We start from the raw sequence: 22974 nt of genomic DNA on the forward strand, positions 1-22974 counted from the left end.
CCACAGGAGCCCAGGCACAATCTTCAAGGAACAAAATGGCAAGATCCCTTAGATAGTGAGGAGTTGCATCTAGTGGATGTGCCAGGCCAAAGATGTTCACACAATATGCACATATTCATTTCTTCAAAGCATGTATATTCACACACTCGAGGACACCAAAAGCAGTTTCCCAGGCACCCCAGGTAGAGTTTCCTCCGTGCTGCCCTGCCACCAAATGCATTTCCTGCTGATTCAAGTTGCTATTGGCATTGAATTGAGCAATGACACACTCCAACAGCCACCTGCCAAACTGCACAAGCTCCCTGTGAGGCACAGTACGACGTCTGCCATTCTGAACAATATTTCAGTTTTAGAGCCCAGGTCTTCAAAACTGAAGAGCCAAAGCAGCAAAACCCCAAGGCTGGTGGCTGCTGTTCAACAGTCACTGACAAGCTCCTGATGCTTGGCAGCTCATATGCCTTTTCCAGATGCTTCTTACCCATACTCTGCTCTGAATTTGCTCTTTTTTTCAGAGAGAATTTCCTGCCCCTTCTTATATCCCACCAGAAAATGCCCTACAAGCATAACTGAGACTAGCAGAGAGGTCTTGGGCAAAAGGGAACTGCAGGGCATGCTGGGGCAATGCAAGGGAAGGGAACATCTGGCATTGCAAAACCAAGTGTGAGGAGAAAGCCACCCCAAGGGAAGCCTCTAACACCACAGATTAGCACAATAACAAAAAAAACCCCTACAAGTTTTGCTCTGCCATGGTTGGATTTAGTCCCCATCCATGGCATTCCAGAGTCTGGCAGCTGGAGAGGATGCTCTCCTCTCTTTGGAAAGAGTTTTCTCACTCCCTTTGTATAGAAAAGCCTAAAGATGGTCAGATTGGATGGGGCTCTGAGTCACGTGATGTAGCTGATCACCCTGCATCACCCTGCTCATTGAAGGGTAGGTTGAAATAAAGACCTCTAATGATCCTTTTCAACTCAAACTATTCTGTGATTCTGTGGGACTGAAACTAGAAGCATGGATCTGGCTCACAGTCCCTCTTCCTCTTTCAGTTTGCTCTTAGCCTTTTGTTTGTTTCACCCCAAGAAATCCTACCTCCACCTCAACAGAAGGAAGGGCACCACCCAGGTGGGATCAAACCTCACATCCTAGGAGTCAGGCACGTGCAGGACAGCAAGTCATATCAACACAACAACACTTCCTTTAGTTTCTTATGTTTACATAGTGTTCAAATAAAGGGCCAGGGACAACATGTTTGTGTCAGTAATGGGCTGACTATGAGCTGGAAACAATCCTACACTTATGTTGCAATAGGTATGCTATTTGTTTAACCCAAATGCCTTTTTCTTCTATATGTAGTAGCTCATTTAAAAAAAATTATCATCCCCAAAACAGTTAATGAAAACTCAAGATCCTGCCCTCACAAGGCCACAATCCCCATATAATGTTAAGAATTTTGAGACAATATTTAGGATCTTCCACTGCAAGCTCAGACACTACTTTTGAACTTTAATACCTAAATTTTAATAATGATCAATAAAATATCGTGAATTTGATCAGACAGCATTACTTTGAATACATCCAACTTAAGCCTTCATGATTAAACTTATGCCAAGATCCCTTCCCATAGCTATAGCAGGACACAGGCAAGTGAAGGGATACCTAAGTGTATTTACAGCTATTTAATGCTTCTTTTCCTCAGTTAAAAATGAGTTCCTCCCTTTTGGCATCACAGTTTGAAACTATCTATTTCCTATTCTGATGCATTCATTTTTTCAGGCTACAAGAAGCACACAGAGCAACCTTGAAGGCTTCATGCAGTGAATCAAGCCAGCAGAGAATTCAATGAAACATCACTTTGAGTAGATCTCTTTTCTAACAGGAAGAGACAGCACACATACAGAGCAACAGCAGCTTTTCATGTTTCAGGCTTCAGGTTTGCTTTTTGTCACAGTTTTGGGAAACACTGGCGATACCATAGAGCTAGCAAGTTAACTCAAAAGGGAACAAAGCATCTCATTAAAAACAGCTCTTGGTTAGAAGGGAAATAAAACATTTCCTGTATGTTCAGCTGAAACCAATGTGCCAAGATGCAGTGGTAGACAATGGGAGAAAATAACCTAAAAGAATATATTGTTGCTGTACCCTGGAGACATATGCCTTCCTTTATCGCTGCAGGGAACATCAGAGGCAGGAGGGAACGGGGCCAGGAGGAAATCAGAACGTGATGTGAGCCAGAGTGGGAAACATCACCCGGCATCTCTAAGACCACCCGGTATCAAGATACTGGTAGGGAAAGAATTTGTAACATCGAGAGGGGACATTGCCAGGCCAATAAAGATCACCATAACTGTGGCAAAACCCACTATCTCTCATTTTCAGAGAACAGCCTATAGGCATTTGATATATCAGAGGGTGAAGGTGAAAGTGGGCATTGAAGTCCCAGGGTTTGGGACTCCTTTCCTGCAGAAGGAGTCCCTGCAGATCCCCAGCCCTATATCATGTTTCCAGGGAAGAAGATTCATTGGCTAGAAGAATATTTAGTTTTTACCTTTTCTTCAGTAATTCGAGACCATAAACAGTAGAATGTTACATAGCAAAGAGATCCTTACCTTGGGCCAAGTGTAGGGTGCAGCCTTGGAAATCGATTGAATTATTAAGAAAAGAGATTCTGATCCTTCAGGTTTTCTTTCCACTCATGTATAAAGCCTTTTGAGCTTTGTACTTCAAAATTTTGTCTAGTCAGTTCACAATCAGCATTAAAGGTTTAGGATAAAAGAGAGAGGCATCTGTTTCTTAACAATTTTAGGACTCAATGTCATCAATTTCTTATAATCAGAGTTAACCACAATGGCCTCAGACTGTTTGAACTCCCATTGTTAATTGAAGCCCGAATACCCAACTGGTCTCTGGGTGGAAGGGAACAGGAGCAGAACTGATTCTAGCTGATAAAAAGATTAAGTTGATATCAGAATCCCATTTCTTTAAATAGCACTCGTTTACTGTAGACAAACACTGCCACACACAAAATAGCAAGGTTTCCTTAAACCCAACAAATCCCTAGGAACATGTTCTTCCTCTTTGCATTCCAGTTAATTTTTTGAGATTGTCCAATGCAAATCCACCCCAACCTATGCAAAGACAGATTTCTACAACAATCACTAATAGTAACTGTAAATTCACCACCAATCCTCTGTCCTCTCTACACTCTGCTTAGAAGCATGGAAGAAGTGAGAGATCTGGTGCTGCTGAGCGAGTACCCTGGGCAGGGTTATCCTGCGAGACAGAACGTGGCAGTTCCATGTCGTGTCTGTACAGTCTGTGCCTAAAGCAATGACTGTTGGGACCTATGATGTTCCAGCAGAAGCAATGAAATTTTCCATACACTAAACCTCCCTTTACCTTCATCTCCAGGAGGAAACTCTCCAGTGAGTCATAACATAGAAAGTCTCAGCATAACAGACTGACACGTGAATGGTGTTCTCTTTGAGGGAAGATGCCACTGCCCCAACTAAGTCTCCTGAAAATACTGAACAGATCACACAACTGCAGACAGACAGCAAATACTGTGCTGAATGGCTGCAAGATCTGCTACATGTCAACAACCTTTGGTTATATTTAAACTAGAAAATCGTGGGACAGTTACATGTCAAGAAATTAGTTTAAAACCCTTGATTAAAAAGCAGTATCCAGAGAACTGTGTTCACTTTGAGAGGTTTTACAAACATTGACTAACACTTGTGCCTCCCAGTCACAGTCTATGTAAGCTACAAAATACTACAATAAGGATGGAAGCTAGACAGGAGGAGAATGAGAACTCATTTGTTAGTGCTAGAGATTCCTTCAAATTCATGTTGCTCTGCATTGTTACAAGTTGACAGCATTCCCGGTGTCCCCTCCAGTTCTGTCTTTGAAGCAGGTTTTTTGTTGGGAAGTTTAGTGTCCAAAGCAGTATAGACATATGCATCCTCCTCCTGCCCATCACCATCACACTATAGTGCAATCTTTTAAAAATAACCACAACCATTTTGTATAGAATGTGGAAAAGTTGTTCTTCAAGATTAAGGACCCAAAAGCTTATGAACTAACTGAAATTTATGCAGACCAGGGAAACTTTTCTCATTTTTTATAAAAATTTTGAATTAAGTCTTCAATTTCCCCCCTGAACTGTAAAGAAAATGCTCTCATTTTGGCAAAGAAAACAAAACCTGGATTAAAACCAAAGATGCTTTTCCTGATTTAACATTTTAGTTTCTTTTTTCCATAATTTGTAAGACAAACAAAAACAAACATAAATCAGGATAGAATTTTTAAGGATAAAAAAAGGAGAGAAATAAATCACAAAACAAAACATGTGAAATATAATAGGTTTAGGGCATAAAGCCATTTTTAAAAATCAGATTCAACTGACTACAATACTGTTCTTAGGGAATCAGTCCACACCCTAATGTTAGGAAAGTTGACTGTAGAATTTTTAGTGAAAACTATGTTGAGGAAAGGACTTACACTAAAGAATTGGACTGAAAAAGGTTAGTGTGAATCACTGAGGATGACATGCTGCCTCTAAAGAAATCACAAATGAAATAAAAATTTCTTCTCTCTCCAAGTCACACACCAGTGTTGTGTATATTTAACCTAAAACCCAGTCAACTGCTCTTTCTGCAGTAAGAAAGATACAGATATAGAGAAAACATAGCTCTAAGTAATAGAATTTTATTTGATTTGATTCTAGACAGCATCATGCAACAAATCTCATTTTTTAAATGATCCTTGCCCAGCTTTGAGATGAAAGATTAGTGTTTACAAAGTAAAAGGAAGCAAAAGTAAGGTTAGCACCATAGGAGGAATAGTCTTCTCTTTACAAGTCCATTTGATAAATGGTTATAAAAGAAAACAGAGGAAAAGGAAAAAAACCCAAGCTAAGGTGACCTTGCATTTTCATTTCCAACATCCTAGATACTCAAATCTAAACATCAAGATTCCATGGATATCTCCAAGCATATCTAACAATGCATGATCAGCAAAACTTGCTCTATACATTGAGAAATATTAAGAGTCAAAAGGTAATTGTCAACAAAGTACTACCTAATATTCAAGGTAAAAATTGTAGAGGTCCAGAAAAAGAAAGGAAACAAGAGAAACCAAAGCAAGGAATTTGTCCCTTGTCCAGTCTTTTGCAGATATGGCTATCAGGATTAGCTGCAAAGATCAAAAAAAATATAAGGGAAGTGTAGTGGGTCTGGCTGGGATCAGTCAAATACCCTAACATCATCCTATAATATCCTAATTTCATAGGCCAAATATCCAGATGTTCTTAATCTAAATTCTCACATTTCCTACCTGTAAGCAACTACAGAATTACATCAGATTTTAAATGTTTGTTTTCCTTACTTTTGTAATAATTTTCAAAATTTGATCCTTGTGGTTCTTACTGTAAGGTTTTCAAGATAGTGAACAGTTTTACAAACCCTCCAATCTTTCCCAAGCAGAAATTCTAATACAGGATTTAGGAGTTTTAAATATCATGTTATTATGTGCTGTCTTTTTAAGGCAATGGAATAGTTCCTTTCAAGTATCAATTTTGCATCACAAATTGATTCTGAAATTTCCTTCGTAAGCATCTGTAATTACAATACATGTACAATTATTTAAATATTGTTAAACTATTAACTGGACTCAATTATTAGAAGAAGAGTTTGAAAAACAATTTTAAGGAAGAAGCAACTTTTTCTCAGAGTTTGGGAAATGTATCTTTTCATTACTCCAACCATTCAAGGTCACATGCTTGGACTTTTAACAGCAACATTAAAGCAACACAGTTAAAACAATTATTTTGTATCCAAATCATAGCAAAACTGTTTAATCCCAAAGCAGAATGTGGTATCACCCAAATCAGCTGTATTTTTGAGACTGATAACCATTGGCACTTGAACATCTACTGCAATAAACGCTGTTTTAACACGGAGAGCAAACATTAACATTGAACTACCCAGAGGAGCCTTCCCAGTCATAAGTGCTACATCACTTCACCACCAGGAGAGTAATGAGACTCTGAATTTTTCTTTATCTTTCTTTTATTTATGCTTGGACTTCCAGCACTGCACATCAGATAGCCAGGGTCTTAACCTGTCCTGTATCAGACTGCAAAAATACAATGTGCTTCCTCCACTGTCCTTGCATCAACAAATCAAACAGTCACATCCAACAAACCCTTCACTTGAATAGTTACTTCTATCTAGAAAAGCATCTCTCCTCTTCAGGATTTCAACTAATGCTTCTGGCTTATAAAAGATTAAGTGCAATCAGTTACACTGAAGGTTGATAATGCGGCTCTTGATTGTGTTTTCTGTGCACGCATTTACATCAGGCACACAAGTTATATAAAATAGTTTGGAGTACAAAAATATGGTTATAACACAGGAGTACCAAACAGCACAGAATTAGAACAGTTTTATTACCATAATACCAATTTATATACAGACCCTCAAATTAAGGATTTTCTTTTAGTATTCTTCCCAAATTGACAACTGTAGTGTACACTCTAAAAACTGCAAATAAACAACACAGATCTATTTTAACCCCTACACTGTCCATGCAGTCTGCACCAATCCTCTCTCTTCCACACAAAAGTGTATTATAAATAATTTTCACAAAATGTCACGTATGTTTTATTGCACATTGTACATGCCAATATTTAAAAGAAAGGCTCAAACCTTTCACTTGATAACTGTTTAAATAACTAGTATTTACTTGCGTTATGAATACTACTGCATTTTTCAGGCTCTAATCTTAACTGATAATTTAAAAGAAAAAAAGCAAAACAGAAAATATGCCTTGAACTGTATAGCTTTTGTGAAGGAAAAAAAGCTTCTTTAATTTTGCTGATTTCTACTTCATAAAGTTGTTAAAAACATCTGACCTAATTAAAAATGCTGTTTTGAAATTTCTGCATTTTTTTACTATAAAATTATGCATATAGCTGTTTGTTTAATCATATATTCCTTCTATTTTGCAGAATTAGATGTTTCTGTGCTGTATTGATGAGAAGGTTGAGTTACACAGGTCTAGTGTGAACTACAGGAGTTGTGCCAGCCTCTGTTCTGCTGGTCTCCACAGCAGTGGGAAGCGAGGAGCCCATCAGAACACCTGAATAGGTCAGTATAAAAAGACACTGGGGCACAAATGGCCATCAAGGCCATGTACAGTTCCTGTTAAGCAGATTTCTAGACTAAGGAATATGAGTAATTTATCATTGATATGTGGATTTATGATATGCTGCACTAAAATATGACCGCTAAACAAAGAGAATGATTCACGTATGACATATGTGCCAGCTGGTAAAAATGCCTCACCAGATAAAAATCTGCATTTTGAGGATTAAAACTCTGGCATGAATAAGAAAATTTTAAAGTCGATTGATCAAATGTTTTGCCAAGGGTTTCTAAAGCTATTAGCCATCAACAGCTCCAGAAAGGGATGAAAATAGCAAAACCAAACAACTAAAATTGCACTATTACAAAGAAACAAGTCCATGAAAGGGAGAGTCACCAGCCGCAGTTAAGGGACAGCCACTTCAAGAAGCCGATTGTTTTTTCGCTTGCAAGTTGGGATGTTGCCGTTTTTCTGGCTGCCTTGTATGAACTTGACACACACTTTGTCTTGTTTGAATTGGACCAGAAACCTGGGAGAGGGAATAACACGAAGTTGGTTAAAGGTGGGAAAAGAAACAAAACCACAAGAAGAGCAGAAATCTTTTCCTGTTGGTTTTAAGCATTACTCTGAAAGATGTAATTTTCAGCTCTGTATTATTAATAAAGAGTTGGGAAATAAAAAAAAGGCATAGGTGTTATGGTATGGCTTCAATCTCCCTCAGGTAGTATCTCATAATTATTCCCTTTTACCTGTAACTGTGAACCTTTTACAACAGTTGGTTTGCTACTCCTTCAGAAAAAAAGGCAGTTTAAAACAGAATTTCTAATATATGAGAAATGCAGCAAAGACTATTTCCAACTGCTTCACAGTCAGCCAAAGGAACCTCTCTGTTTTCATGGAAGGAAGCTAAATACTTCTATAGCAACATCAAGGGCACTATTCTTCTGGTTTATGCTTAATTTAGTACATCTGGTATTTTAGCAGCTCTCATATGTCTAATCCTTAAGTTAGCCTTTATAGCCTCCTGCTCGGCAACTGGGAGAATTCACTTCCTTCCCAGCAATCTCCAAATTTAGACATTTTCTGCAGTTCAGGGTAAATTAATCTGGATTTGACTCTTCACTTTTTACTGGAAGAGAAGTTTCAGCGACTGTGGAGAACTGCTTTGAAAAAAACCTGACTCCTAACAGGCTTCTGTGGAGACTCAAACCTCTCACTAATCGGAGTAGTGAGATTAAAAGCAGTATCAGGGCAGTGCTGCCTTGTGGCTCACATGCAGTGGTTGCTGACCTAAGAAGTCCTTTGTAATACAGCCGATTTTCCTTTTTAGCATCTTTAAAAAGTCCTCCAGCAGAGGCCAAAAACTTCAAAGAATTTGCTCTGCAGCCGGAAACCACAAATCAAGCTGACGGCAGAGCTCGGGGGAGGAAGTGGCCTCTGCTGCGCCGAGCTGCCCTGGTCCCGCTTTCCTGCGGCACAGCCAAGACACGCAGGACTTGCTCAGCGCTCCCAGCCATGCAGGCACCCGGAAAACATGAGCAGGTCTCGCAGCATCACCAGTGCTGTGTTTTCCCAGACCCACCATTCCAATGTCATGCATACAAATGGTGTCTTACTAAATATACCCCTTCACCAACAGCATATTTACTTATGTCAGGTCCCTTCCCAAAAAGTAGTATAGTCAAAATGAGGCCACATTTTCTTCTCAATCCCTAGTTGTGCTTGTATCTAAACTCTAGCATGGAGAAGACAGTTTTGCTTCACCATCAACAGAGATGGGACCATGAACATCTTAAAATTCTTTGGTCTGGATATACTCAATACAAGAAATACACACTTGAATGTTTTTAATCTGGAAGACAAAAAACAAAAACACATTCTAAAAAGCGAGACTACCAGAAAGCAGGCTGCTTTCCAGACCTAAGGCAGGCAGGCAGGCAGACAGTTCAGACTAGCATAATGCATGCTTAAACTTTGTTTTAGTAGTTTATTCCTTGAAGCTGTCATTAAACTAGAAACTTACTGGGCATAGCCATACTCTTTCAAAGAGACTGAAAAACACACACTCTCGAGCAAACTAAATGACATCTGGTAATATAGAACAAAGGAAAATGGCAGATGTTCTTTTCAAGGAAAGGGCAAAATTAGCCTTTAAATAGATCCTCAAGTCTGAACAGATACCAACTGTATTCACTCTAAAATACAAGCAGTGCAGTGCAGCCAGATAAAAGGTTCAGGTTTTGCCTACAGGAATTTTACTTCACTATTGTTAAAGGGTTACACATTTTCTTCTTTATTCAAAATTAATAAACCCACCAAACAAACACTACTGAAGAGAGAGGCCCCTTCACAGAACAAATGAAGTGCAGAACAATGGTGAACTAAGTGAAGGACTCTTACTCAGCAAGCTTTTGGAGTTCACACACAAACAAACACTTTTACTCTATGGCTATAAACACTGCAAGTGCAGTCCTTACTTAAGGCCAAATACAAAACTGTACAATGTGCAGAAAGAAATACTAACTTGAGATGCAAACATTTTTATCAAATAAAGCTTTTTAACAACCAAAAAGCCCGAAACAACAATAGGTGGTTGAAACAGCAGCAGGAATTTTAAGAATATGCTTTTCACCTTCACAAAAAAAAGGGTAGAGCTTTATAGACCTATATTACTAGTACCATCACTGCGTTGGGGAGGAGCTTTGCATTCTGTTTTGGTTGTTTTCAGGAGAACTTGGCACCTAATGTCCACTCTAATCTATAAATATCTCATAGGAATCTGTGAACTTTTCACTCTCACACAAAATAGTTCTCTCAAATGTAGTATCTCAATTATTTCTACAGCAGCAATTCTGCTTCATAGCCATATTTGAAACTTTAAGAAAAGCACATTTTCTCTAATGACTTTCAAGGAAATAAGAGACAAAATAAATACTAGAAATGAATACACATTGAAAATTTGATCCTTCTTTACAAGTATTCTGTCAAGAGAAAAAGAAGTATTAGCTACACAACAGTATTTTGTTATTCTAACATTAGACTCTTGACTTTTTAGCATGTTGCATTGAAGCAAATCCACTTTTAAGCAAAGAAGAAACATACTCATCAGATATCTCAATGTTGAGCTTCTGTTTGGTTTGGCTGAGAGTAGTGCGGTAAAGTTTAGTGGCCATTTCAATAAGGTGATCACTGCTGAGCAGGAAATCTCCTTTACTAGCTGCTTCTGAACCCTGAAACAGGAAGGAAAGTATTTAGGACTACCAGAACTTTGAACATGATTAAATGCTAGTCAAGCAAGAGGTTTTACAAGGAGTCTTCTCTTCGCAGTTCAATGAAACAACAATCTTTTGTCTTATAAGTTAAACAGGGAATACAGTGCAGTGTGTAGAATCAAAATGCAATTCACTCTCAAATAATCTACAAACCAGCTAAGTTGACCCTATAGGAGGGTCACCTTCATTTGTCCTACAAAACTGTAGTGTTTCTGTATCCCTCTCCTGGGTACACCACAGATAGTTTCCAATATTTGCAGAAAAGAACAGAAAAACTGACCAACAACAGTATGAGAATGAAGGCAGCAAGCATGAAAAGACACTGTATATAACAACAGTCTTCAAATCCATTTAAGCTAAAATATAAATGCCAACTTAATGATTTTAGCAGAGCAATGCCGACAGTGCAGTGAAGCACATATAGCACTGAACTAAGTTCTTTAGAAGTGAGTAACCAACCTAACTGTGCCTTAACGTAGATTTTTTTGGCATCCCATAAAGAAGAGAAATATTCTGCCAGTATATGTATGGAAAACACCACCACAAAAGTATCTGAAATGTATTACAAATGGAAAACCCTGATCCTGAAGAGGCTACAGTGAAATATGAAGTCTGATTTTCATGAATTAAAGATCACTCATAATGTAATAACTGTTCTCATTTGGTTTCAGCAGTTTTAAACCAAACCATATTTTGAGGATATGACAAAGTTTATTAAACTTCTAAGCCTACAGGCTAACCACTAGGCTACAAGATAATTCACAAATGGGGTTTCCATCACTGCATGTAAAGTCATACTATTGTGTTATGAAGTTGTAACCAACCTCCTTGAGGTGTACTGCAAAGAAGCCATCATTTTGGGAGCTCATGGACACCTTGGTAACATCTCCCAGTGGGACCTCTGACTTGATAGTCCCAGATTTTTGATCCGCAAGAAGAACGTTGTTTTTGGTTAATAAGAAAATCCTGGATGTAGCCTGTGAAAACACAAAAATGCAAATCATTATCTACAGAAAGAGAGAACTGGTCTTCACTGAGCACCTACTAAGACACCATGGAGTTCAGAGAGTTAAAAAGCTTGGCCCACATAACAAACATGAACATTTGATGTTCAGTAAAAGCTGCAGATCAGTTAAAATCAGGTCAAATTTATTTATGTGTCTAATTACAGATTGAGAAGCTTAGCTCATTTTCACACATATGCTTAGGTATAAACAGTTCCTTTAATTACTAACTTACAGTTATGAAATTCAAAAAGTGAAACTCTGAAACTATGCAAATCAGGATAACCTTATTTCTTATGATCTGTCAATCTACAGGAAAACCAACACACTTTTCCTGTGTGGACTAAGCCTCAATATTGACCATTATTCACCCAAATTAGGTTGCAGAGCAAGACAAATCACACCAGTATTTTCAGGGTTATGTCTCCTCCCTTTATCTATTGGAATTACTCTTTAGGAGGATACGCATTCATATTTTCAAATGACAAGTATTTTTAAAGCATGAAACATGTTCTTAAATTTGTCATAGAACATAGTAACAGAGAGAAATGAGAACTTAATCCACATGCAGCTTTTTCTCCTGTAAAATTTTAAATAATAAAACCTTGATTATAATTAAGAAGTAGTTGTCTTAAGTCCATAGAACCATAGCTCATTAATTTTTTTTTTTAAATCATGAGAGCTGTAGCCTATGCAAGCACAGGAAAGATATTGTCTTAGTTTAATTAGTTTCTTCAAAACCGGAAAATTAACTTGGCATCAACAACAGGCAAACTAATTTCACTCCTAGAAATGCATAAATGACATCTACATCTGCGAACTTGAGATCTACTCCTTCAAATATTTAGACAGAGATGGTAAAAGCAATTAAATTTACTAAGGTAGAATAATATTTCCTCTTTTAATAAGTATAATTTAAATGCAAAATGAGTTCCGTTGGCAGAATAAAAAAGTACCCACCATGTTTAACAACTTTATTCAAATGATACAAGAAACTTTTCATTCCCAAGAACTTTTGCTTTCAATCAGAAGACAGGCAAAGCTAGCAGAATTTGTCACTCATAATTTTAAAAGATAATCTAATGTGAGAATCAGGATCTTGAATGACAGCATGGACCTTGAAAGGTTAAGTTTTCTAAATACTTGAACGAGAACAATATTCTCTAAATGTTTATTTACTTCAACTGGCAAATAGATCTACATCTAGTTGTGATACAATAGAGTCTGTTGTCAGTTGATGAGATACCATTTTTGCTTGAAAAAAAATCATTGAAATCTACAAACCCAAACAAGATTCTAGTCATCTTTATGTAAATTTGAAACAGGTCTTTAAAATCACTAATTTACATAAATCCAACATTTCCAGTCTTGCCCTTAAAAATAGGCATTTTAAAAGAAATTTCTCAGACTACTACACGATAGAAACAGTCTCCCTCTCAATGTATTTAAAGCAAAAATTATCTACCCCTCTGGATAAAGTAATTCCATTTTATTACCTTCCCATTGGCTCTATTGATCTTATTCACCACTTCTGCAATAATGATCTTTTCATCCACAGCATCTTTAAGTTTTTTGTACTTGGGGTTCTCGCTGATCTCCAGGTAAGCCCCTTGGAATGGCTGTCCAACACTGCCCAGCAGAAGGACAAAGGAAACATGAGTTAAACACGACCCTCAGACCTCCTGACAACATCACAGGCTTCACAGAGCCAGGAAATGCACCAAATATCAAGTATTTTCAGTGATACTATAATGCCAGAAACTTCCTTCGACTTTAACACACCCTTTTTCCAGGGCAAGTCACTTACCACTTCATTTTTAGTGAGAGAATACTCTTAACAAACCAGAAACCTCTACTCGCAATGTCTACTTTTCTACCTGTTCACTCTGGTGTCAGCATTAATCTGTGCCACGCAGGCGTAGTGTGTCAGCAGGAAATAATGTGGGAATTGCTACAAAGCACTGTGGATATAACTCCCAGCACGTTATCCCAGGGGAAAGGAGAAAGGACGAGAGGTAAGAAATGGTATGTGTATTAGACACAGAATCTTACATACATTAACAGCCCAGTGATGATGAATAAAGGATAAGTTATCACCAAAGACAGAATAGGATGGGTTTTTCGTTGCTCTGGAAACATTTTCCAATTAAATGGGCCAAGTTGCTATGGATATCAGACACAAATACATCCTTGCATATGCAATCAATTGTGATTTTAAATCTCCCAATAACAGTCTCTGTGAAAATGGAAAATAAAACCTCAGTAGGACTGACACAGTATTAATACTGACAGGCAGGACTTCAGAGTGACAGACATGAACTTGCCTTCAAGATCTGCTGTTGGTTGTAAAACATGTAGCAGCTCTTTTTCAACACCTGCTGCGCCTGCAAATCCCCCCATCTTTATCCACCTCAGCGTGTTAAAGGTCTTCACTAATGGTTAAGAAATGGTGAATACAGTCACTGCTTGCTTTGTTTGCAAGTCAATTTAACTAATCACTTTGATTAAATTACAGTCAAAGCACTAATGCAAAGCTTTGCCAAGACTAGAGCCCAAGAGAAGTTAATATATTATGTGGAACAGCACTGCCTTTGCAATCACATCTCTGGCAGGCAGGGAGATGGATGGGAGAGAAAAGGAAGGGTACTGGAATTCTAGCACTCACACGAAGTCCCTCTCTGTTCTTAAGGAGTTATATTAGAGATAGAAAATTAGTGACATCCTATGAATCATTATCATAGTAACTAATCAGAAACTTTACACAGTAATTTCCTCTATTATTAGGCCAATTAAAATAAAACAAACTAACCAACCAAAAAAAACCCCAACAAAACAACAAAAGGAGCTAATCAGCTCAGAATACCAGACAAAAAGAGAAGGAAGTGTTTGTAAATGAGTGCAGGGCGAGGAAGGCATTCCAACTTTCTACCATGTTGGAGCTTTGGGGTTTTGATTTTAACAATTACCATTATGAAACCATAGTGACCAAAACAATAGACTACCTGTGGACTTTGTCCCTAACCAAATGATGACAACTTACAAGGTAAAACAAGTAATACAACAATTACACTATCAAATTTGCCACCTAAGAATGCCTTGGATGAAAATAAGTTGTATATATATTATTTTTTTCTTTATAATATCTCATTGTTCAGTCTTCATGTAAAAAGTACCAAAGCTGGGATATAAATAGAATTCCTTCCTTCCCAAGGAGCTCTACACTAATCAGATGCATACTGACTAAAAGCAAGAAAAACCTTCTTGCTCTTAGAAAAGTCAAAATGAACCATCTTTCTCTTTTCCCAGGAGCATAGACATCCCAAAGCAAATAAGGAACAAACCATAATCTGACCTATACAGTCATTAAGTAAGTGATCTATCGAAAGGAAAAGAGAAACATATACTGAGCCAATTGCAGGAAAATGGGAAATGGCTCAATAAAAAAATAACACAAACAAAACCCAGTAAAACACAACCAGCCAAGCAGAGCTTGTCCATGCATGGAACTGCTCTCACCAGCTTGCTGTTCCTCTGCTGAACCTTGCTTCTCACTTAACAGTGCCTTGTTCCTACTCAGTTCAAACTATGGCTTCTTAGAGAGAACGCTCCTGAGATGGACAAGACCTTTGTTTTCAAGAAAAACACAATTTCTAAGCTCATATTCCCTTAGAAATGTAGGTCAGCTTATTTCAAGGACATCAGGTCTTTTTTGCCAGTGTGTACAAAAAGAAGTGTATTTCTTAAATAAAATCAGATACTACTGCACATTCCCAAGTAATGCTAGCTCTGTAGATAGCAATGAGAGAAAGCTGTCAGTTAAGAACTCAGTAATCTGAGAAACGAAAAAACATATTTGCAGAGATTTCGCATTATTCTAAAAAAAATCTAAAACGGAACTAGCACCTTTTTTCCTAAAATACCCTTTCAAAAAGATATATACCAATGTATCTAAATTTTACATTACCTAGTCTTCACCTTAGAGCATTATGATGAATGTATTAAGTTGGAACAGAGAAGAGCTCCCTGGAGTGACTGACACAGTCACAGCCTTTCAGCTCACTCTGCCTTCAATGGTTGCAGGAAACAGTGTGATGGAAACTAGGGGAAAGGGTGGGAGTTGTTCCCTTCTACAAGCTCTTCAAACTTTTACAATGTGAACAGGTCATGGGAGGTTAGAACAACAAACTGTCATGGATTCTGGACAGAAGGGCTTGGTACCACAGGATTAGTGGGCTGCAACAACATCTAAATAAGAAGGAAACTGAGGTCAATTTTCAGGATTGTAAAGTAAAATGATGGAGGGACATTGTCAAACAAAGAAAATTCACTTTCCTGTTTAAGATAAAAAGCAAGATCTTGCTTAGTTTCCTAAATCTACATAGGGATATTGAATTAATTGTACACTAAAAGCAGCAGAATCAGTCATTACCTGGCTGGATATAAAGCCTTCTTGTCCTTGAAAAGTTCACTTGCTTCCAGTTTTTCTTCATATATAAGCTTCTGCTGATCTGTGAACTGATCTCTGTACTTTTTACACTACAAAACAGGATATATTAAACAAACCATAAAATTATCTTTCCCAATCACACAGAACCACAGACTAATGTTTGCTCATTGCTCAAGATGCACATTCTTTGTATGCTTCTGAAGTGACTCAACTCCATCCTACATGCCACTGTAACAAACAGTAGAGGTGTTTTGCTCCTCACCCATCCTACATACTTTTTAATTACACTGAAAACAATATATAAAACATCTCATGTAAGCAGCCTGCACTTGAACATGAGCTTACTCTAGCAGATAGAAGTCACTGGAAGACTGTTAAAAAGTTCACAGAAACACAGATACAGTTCCACAGTTCTGGAAGTTTACATAGACAGAGAAAAACAAAAAAAAAAAACACAGCTGAGAAGATGAATTTTGCAGGCTCAGAAAAAAACCCTGTTTCTTGACAATTCACAGAAAATGTACCCTACAAGATCAGTAAAATGTCCCATCAGCACTTGTGCAGATTCTCGCCATTCTCTCCATCCAAAGATCCAAAACAAATTTCAGCTAACCACAGCTAGGAAGTCAAAAATTCCACCCAGTACTTCCAATGTTGGTCTAAGAGCTAGTCCCAGTCCTGGCCATGAACACAAGTATTACAAGCTATTAATAAACAGGCAATGCACATGTTAATGTAAAAGCTAATGGCAGGAAGCAAACCTCTCTCCCCAGACCCCAAAAGGAGCAGACAGCATACTTATAATGCTTGTAGGCCAAAGACAATGATCAGAAACCATATTTCTTCCAAACAAATGAAATTATCCTGGCTGGAATAGAAGAAAATACATCCTAAAATATGCCCTTTATGAGCTGTTGAAAATCACATGAAGTTCTGCACAGACTGGACCAGAATGTGGCCTACCCTCCACAAATGGAAAATCCTCTTTAGTTCCTTGTGAGTCGAATCCAAGAAAAGGTATGGCCTTGCTGGCCAATTTTTATCTATTGGTGATAAAGAAGGCATCTTTTTCTTCATTTCCAGGAAGTATTTTTGCATCTATGATAAAATTGAAGATGTTTTATTAATGTTCAAATATCAAAGTTATTGAAATACACACGGAAAAGCAAATGCTCTGTGATTAAAAAGCACAGTTATCAAACTGCAATTCTTAGCTCTCATAAACTGGAATATGGGCTTTAAAAGCCAAGTATATGGAGAAATGCAGATTTAGATACTGTGGCAAATACTTAGTACCATTCCTACACCTTTAAATACTATCACTACCCTTTCTTTACAATACCAGAATATTAACTTGTCAGTTTTCCGTATGTTTAGCTTGGACATTTTCTTACAAAGACTATCAAGGCCATAACACAGATGTTACATTTGCCAGAAAATAAAAAAGACAGAAAATGCACATGTGCTTTGTATGGATATATACATACAAGTCTCTGAAGGGTAAATTCATATATTTTTCTTCCAGCATTGGCTCTGAAGAATTTCCTGTACTCTCTACGGACCTGGAAATTTAAACAAACCCTCAAAGTGAATACAAAGAATGAATTTGTTTGCACAGATACTCTTTTATAAAGGTCTATGGTAGAAAATACTAAGACAAGCATACATACATGCAAAGGGTTCCCTGAAATAGGAACATTACCTGGGTATACTTAAAATGTATGAAACAAACCATGGGCCAAGAGGTCTGAAAGACATATTGGCTGATCTGAGTTCAGTCATGTGCAAATTTAACAGGGAATTTGAAATCCCTCCCTCCAAAAAGGGAAGCAATTAAAATATTTTTGAATTCACAGTATTAAGCTATTTTCAATAGGCTTTTGCATAAAGTTGGACTGGAAAAAGTGAGGGACCATCAGTGATACAATTTTTTTATGTCTGAAGTGACACTGATTTGATACTAATTACAGAGTTAACTGGTGAACTTATTTAAAAAAATATCAAAAAAGTGATCACTGAGAGTCACTTTTGCAAGTGATACACATCTTTAATACATGCTTGCAAACACAGGCTTCAGAGTACTTGTTTTGCCCTTTGTGTTTCTATCAGTGCATATTAGCACAGACTGAAATTCAGAAAAGGCAATCAAAGAGCCCCACTGGTCTGCAGTTTTATGTGAGGCTCAGGCTCACATCAAGTCTACTGAAACATCCCCCAGCTTTTTCCTTTCCAACTTTGGCACAGCCTGCAACACACCTGTTACGAGTTTTGGGCAAAACCCAGGGAAAACATTGTGGCTTTGCATAATTCACCCCACAGCAAAATTTGGTGGTTTTAGCTAACTCACCATGTGTTGCTGGATTCTCTGTAAGCAGAGAATAAAGGGAAACCCATAGAATAAAACCCCACATCAACTTACAGAAAAAAAATCTCGTTTGGATTACCCTGGCACCTCTTCCACCCCATGATGACTGCCATGCATTTTAAGATAAGTCAGTATTTGGAAAGCAAGAATCTGTCATCATTTTGTGATTAAAAACACCACACAGATAAATGGGTTTTGCTTAATTAGACATGAAGATGCATCAACAAAACGAGCAGCATTCAGCTGTCATCATTCTGTGCAAATTCAGCACAGAATTTTTTCCTCCTTTCTTTATAAGAAAAATTATTAGAGTTCTAATTCACTTATTTTCTGCCAGGTTTAGTTCTCATTAATTAGTGTACATACTTTATCACTTATTCAGAGATGGAAATTAATAGACTCAAAGCCACTTCAACCACAATCATTCCAATTCTCACCATGTTCTCAGTCTCTTTTTAATGCCGTATATTATTCTTTGTGAGCTGCAAGGTGTGCAAATTAATTTGGAACAAAGTGTCTAACCCACACATCCTACTGGTGCTGCAGGGAAGCTGCAAAGCAAGCACTAAGAAATGCAAGCTGCTTCAGAAAAGCCTAAACCTGGAAAGTACCACAAATGCTATTAAAATATACTTATCATACAATTAAAAAACCAAAACAACAAACCCCTCAATAATTAATGTTGAATCTCGATTGTTTGTATCAACATTAAGTCTTCAATTTCCTATGTGATGGGTGAAAGTACTTTGCCATCAAATTACCTGTGGTAACAGTGATGTATTGGAATGACAGCCTATGGTGGTATTCAGAAAAATCTGCGTATTTCAGGTGAGAGGAAAATTGAAAATGCCGCTTACACTATTTAATAAATACACTGAAAACCACACCACAGACCAGCAGAAACATATTCCTTCTCTAATGTTCCTGAAATGTTTTGCATTTATCAGTTTTCATTTAAATGTCACTGTTGGATATAAAATGGCCTCTGAGTTCTCAGGAGGGCCATATTCTTGTTTTAAAGTCATAAAAACAGACCCACTCTGGCAGCAGTACCCAAAGTGTGATTCTGATCTGCAGAATGACTTCTTAAAATGGCTTCTTTTTTCCAGCTCTGGTTTCCATATATGTATTGTAATGCCCCTTTTTTTTAATACGAATTAATGTGTATTATATATAATTCTGTTTCCTAACTATCTTCCTCATTTCATAATTGTTAGGATAAGTATGAGAATATGGGAACTGAACTTTACTGTGCACTATTAGATAAGTTGTTCCTTTTATACCTCTGTAGTCTACAATATCCCTGTTAGAAGAAGGCACGCTCAGCCAAACAAAACTGATTCAAGTTTCTGCAGCTCTTTAGGACTGCATCTGTAAAACTGTGTTATGTAAATCATTTGGGCACAGACTCAAAACTTCTCAAGATCCATTTTCAGTCTACTTACAGAGCAGAACTATATTTTTCCAGATTACAGATGTGTTTTCTTTTGCCAACCTGTCCTTGAAAGTAAGGCACAGAAAACAAGACTTTTGTGCATCTCAGTTTTTCTGGGAATCATGACTGTCATAGGCTATAGGTAACTGTATAGAGTGCCACACCCTAAAAAGGCTGCTGGATACAACAGGACCTGTCATTAGCTTTAGCTGTGCCCTTTACACTGGGGTCAGGGGTCTAACATGAGCAACAGTGAGAGTCAGACATCTCCACCCTACTTCCCATTCAAACAAGCAGAGGTCACAATAAGAAAATACATCCCTGTAATCTTTTCAGATAGATTTTTTGTCAACGTAGGTCAGGTTTTTAAGCCAACAACTGTAATAAGAGTCCTTTAATCTGACATGTGTCTTTTACATGAAAACTGCAATTCTTGATATGTTAAAAAACACCCAATGCCTAAATGTTGCTGCAAATGAGGCATTTTCAGTTTATGAATTTTTCAGCAAAGTCCATGACAAAATTAAACAAAGTGATTCTGTGTAAAAAACATCCCTACTCATGAGCCCACACTGCTTGTTTAAGTGTTAGTAAGATGCCACGCTTTATTGAGTTCACGTTGACAGATGGGAGTGTTTGAGAAAGTACCTTCAGTCCAAGCCAGTAAGCCCAAATGACTGCAACAGCATGCTTACGCCTAGCCTCCTCCTTCAAGCGTTTCAACTGCCTTCGAGCCTAAAAGGTTTGGATAGTGAACAAAAGAGACAGCCCGATGCAGACAGCACATCAACCAGGAAACGGCCTCTCCCAAACAAAACAGCCAACTTACAACCAAGAGGTAAAAAGATGGAAGAACAGCATTTAACCTTTAACACCCACTGTGTCAGTGTGAGTTGGTATGAAGCCACAGAGAAGGTCAAAAAAGCCTCCACCGCTGCTTCAAGTGGTAAGAATTTTGTCTGACCTATTACTCAGTGTCAGCATTTCCCTCCTTCTGTCCTGTGCACACCTCCCAGTCAGTTGTAAGAATCTCATACCTGGATTCTAATTGGAGAGCTTTGCCTGCAGTTTCATGACCAAAATGATGTGTGTGAAAACCAAGACTTACTAAAATCTCACTACCTAGTCACTTTTTCCACTGGCAAGTCCCTGGGCAGAACAGAATCAGCTTTGAAACTACGTGTGTCATGACAACTTTCCACCATTGTAATAAGGTCTTTTATTCTGAAGGTTACTTTTTATTTTGACTTCTAGGTATTTAAAAAAATTCTCCAGCCTGGTAAATGATGTCTGTTTATGGAATTAAGGGTAAAGCCCTCAAACCTACTGCATTCCTCATGTGCAAAGAGATAGGCACCTACCTACCTTTCAATCATTCCATTTTAGGAAAGCAATTTGCAAAGTATTCTAAGCACAGAGGCATGTGTGGGCAATTTAACAGAATGTTGCATTTTAGCAGGTACCAGTACATTTTTTCTTCAGTTATCTGATGGCAACATTCAAGTCAGAGTTCCAGTATTACAGGCTCAGTCACAGCAGCTCTAGCCATACACTGGCACTTGTCAAGTTATAAATTATCAGACTGGTGCAGCAGCTGTTCCAGCCTGTGCCAGTTATGCTCTTCTGATGCAGCTGGAAAGGTTAATGTACATTAGATGTGGACTCAAAGATTACATTTTCACTCATCTGCTTGGAAGAAAAGCTTCTAGTACACAGCAATGTAAAAGCAGAGACTGTGCAAAGCTAAGTATTGTCTATCTTGTGAAAAGGAAGGAAACTGAGTACTTGAGGGACTTTTGTTGGGCTTTGGGGTTGGGTTTTTTTGGTAAAGCAAGTAATTTCTGATGATAACTTTTAGAAACTTTTGTTCTAAATATTCCTCTGGGAAGAGATAAAACACCACACCAATAAAAAGTTGTCTCTCTTATCAGAGACTGTAATTCTTTTCAAATCTTAATTCAATTTAGATTATAATCTTTACATATATATATAATTATATTTTGATTATTTATATTTAAGGAATAGGAAGACGATTTTTCATTACATTCCTGTGAGTCAATTGATAAAAATAACTACAAAACAAGTTAAAAAATTTTCTAAATTTACTAAACATTTAAATGAAGAGTTTTAACACAGTTAACACTCCTGTGTTCACTTTGTAGATGTATCTCTTAATTCTAAAGAACATCTTAAACCTAGGAAAATATGTATCATTTTTGCAGTACTAAGCAAGTTTTTGGTGAAAGGAACTCTGGTTAAAAATAAAATAAAATCTCAATGTACTGTGATGAAACGAATTTAGAGGAAAAGTCTGTCTGTAAAATTATGTAGTTACCTAAATATCAAGTTAGAACTGAAAAGTTCCAAAGACACTCTTGTATGAAGGAAATTCTGTACATGCTTGTTTGTATTCCCAGGGCTGCCATTTCACTTAAAATCTAAGAGATTTGTATCAAAATAGCAAAGGTCAAACCCAGCATTATAGTCCAGATGCAATTTGAGCACATTTCTCCTTCTAGTTGACAAGGTGTTCTGACAACATCCCCACCCTCAACCTAAATAACTGAAAAATGTTTTAAATTTAGTGTATATACTGAATATGCCTTTCAACTAAATTAGGAATTTATTAATTAAAACCAATACAATTTTGACCTCTAGTGAACAGCATTTCAAATGTTCACATAACCCACAACTACAGGCTGGGGATTAGCAAGAATCTTTCAGTGGGACTTTGCTTCTGAAAACAAACAGCTGATGCTGGAATTCCTGAGATTCTTCCAGGGCTGTAAGTTTAGAATTGCAAACTAACATCATTTTCTGCTAAAAGATCAGCTCATAAAATTGTGCTTTACTTGTACTTACTATAATTATCTTATGGGTTCAAATCACAGCCAGAGAATCAATTAAACCAATTAAAACTAAGATTTTAAAAAAACTTAATAGTGTTGGTTTGAACTTGTAGATGAAGGCTGTCCAGGATGCAGATTATACAGCCTGGTGAAAATCTCAATTAGATCACTAACAGTGTCACTGAAAGCACTTGTTGGAGGTGGGGAGGGGGAACACACCAAAACACCCCGACCTTCTCTCCCCCCGCAAATCATGCTTTGTATATTTACATGTAGTTAAATGCATTTCCTAATTTGAGAATACTGTAGTCTGGTCATTTTTAATCTAGTCTAATGGCTTGTTAGTGCATATCTCTGCTTGGTTGCCATGCAAAGAATTTCCTACTCTACAAAAAAACCACTGGCATACAGAATGCTATCAGATTTATTAAGGGTGGCATGAATGGAAATGGAAGGAAT

General features: G+C 37.5%; 1 protein-coding gene across 3 annotated transcripts in view; it reads right to left on the bottom strand.

The window, feature by feature from the left end:
* Positions 1-6426: 6426 nt before the first annotated feature.
* MYO1B (myosin IB) overlaps positions 6427-22974 on the bottom strand; it is a 109124-nt gene continuing 92576 nt past the window's right edge. For 2 of the 3 annotated variants that reach the window (XM_071561607.1, XM_071561606.1), the window contains 8 exons: positions 20315-20401; positions 17354-17428; positions 16830-16964; positions 15849-15955; positions 12916-13048; positions 11240-11392; positions 10246-10373; positions 6427-7672 (listed from right to left, as the gene is read on the bottom strand). In XM_071561607.1, coding sequence (XP_071417708.1) covers positions 7549-7672; positions 10246-10373; positions 11240-11392; positions 12916-13048; positions 15849-15955; positions 16830-16964; positions 17354-17428; positions 20315-20401 — 942 coding nt within the window. In that variant the 3' untranslated portion in view covers positions 6427-7548. The remainder of the gene's footprint in view (positions 7673-10245; positions 10374-11239; positions 11393-12915; positions 13049-15848; positions 15956-16829; positions 16965-17353; positions 17429-20314; positions 20402-22974) is intronic. The other variant, XM_071561608.1, reaches the window with a different exon arrangement.

This window comes from Pithys albifrons, chromosome 8 (genome assembly GCF_047495875.1).
Source record: "Pithys albifrons albifrons isolate INPA30051 chromosome 8, PitAlb_v1, whole genome shotgun sequence".
NCBI classification, from domain to species: domain Eukaryota; kingdom Metazoa; phylum Chordata; class Aves; order Passeriformes; family Thamnophilidae; genus Pithys; species Pithys albifrons.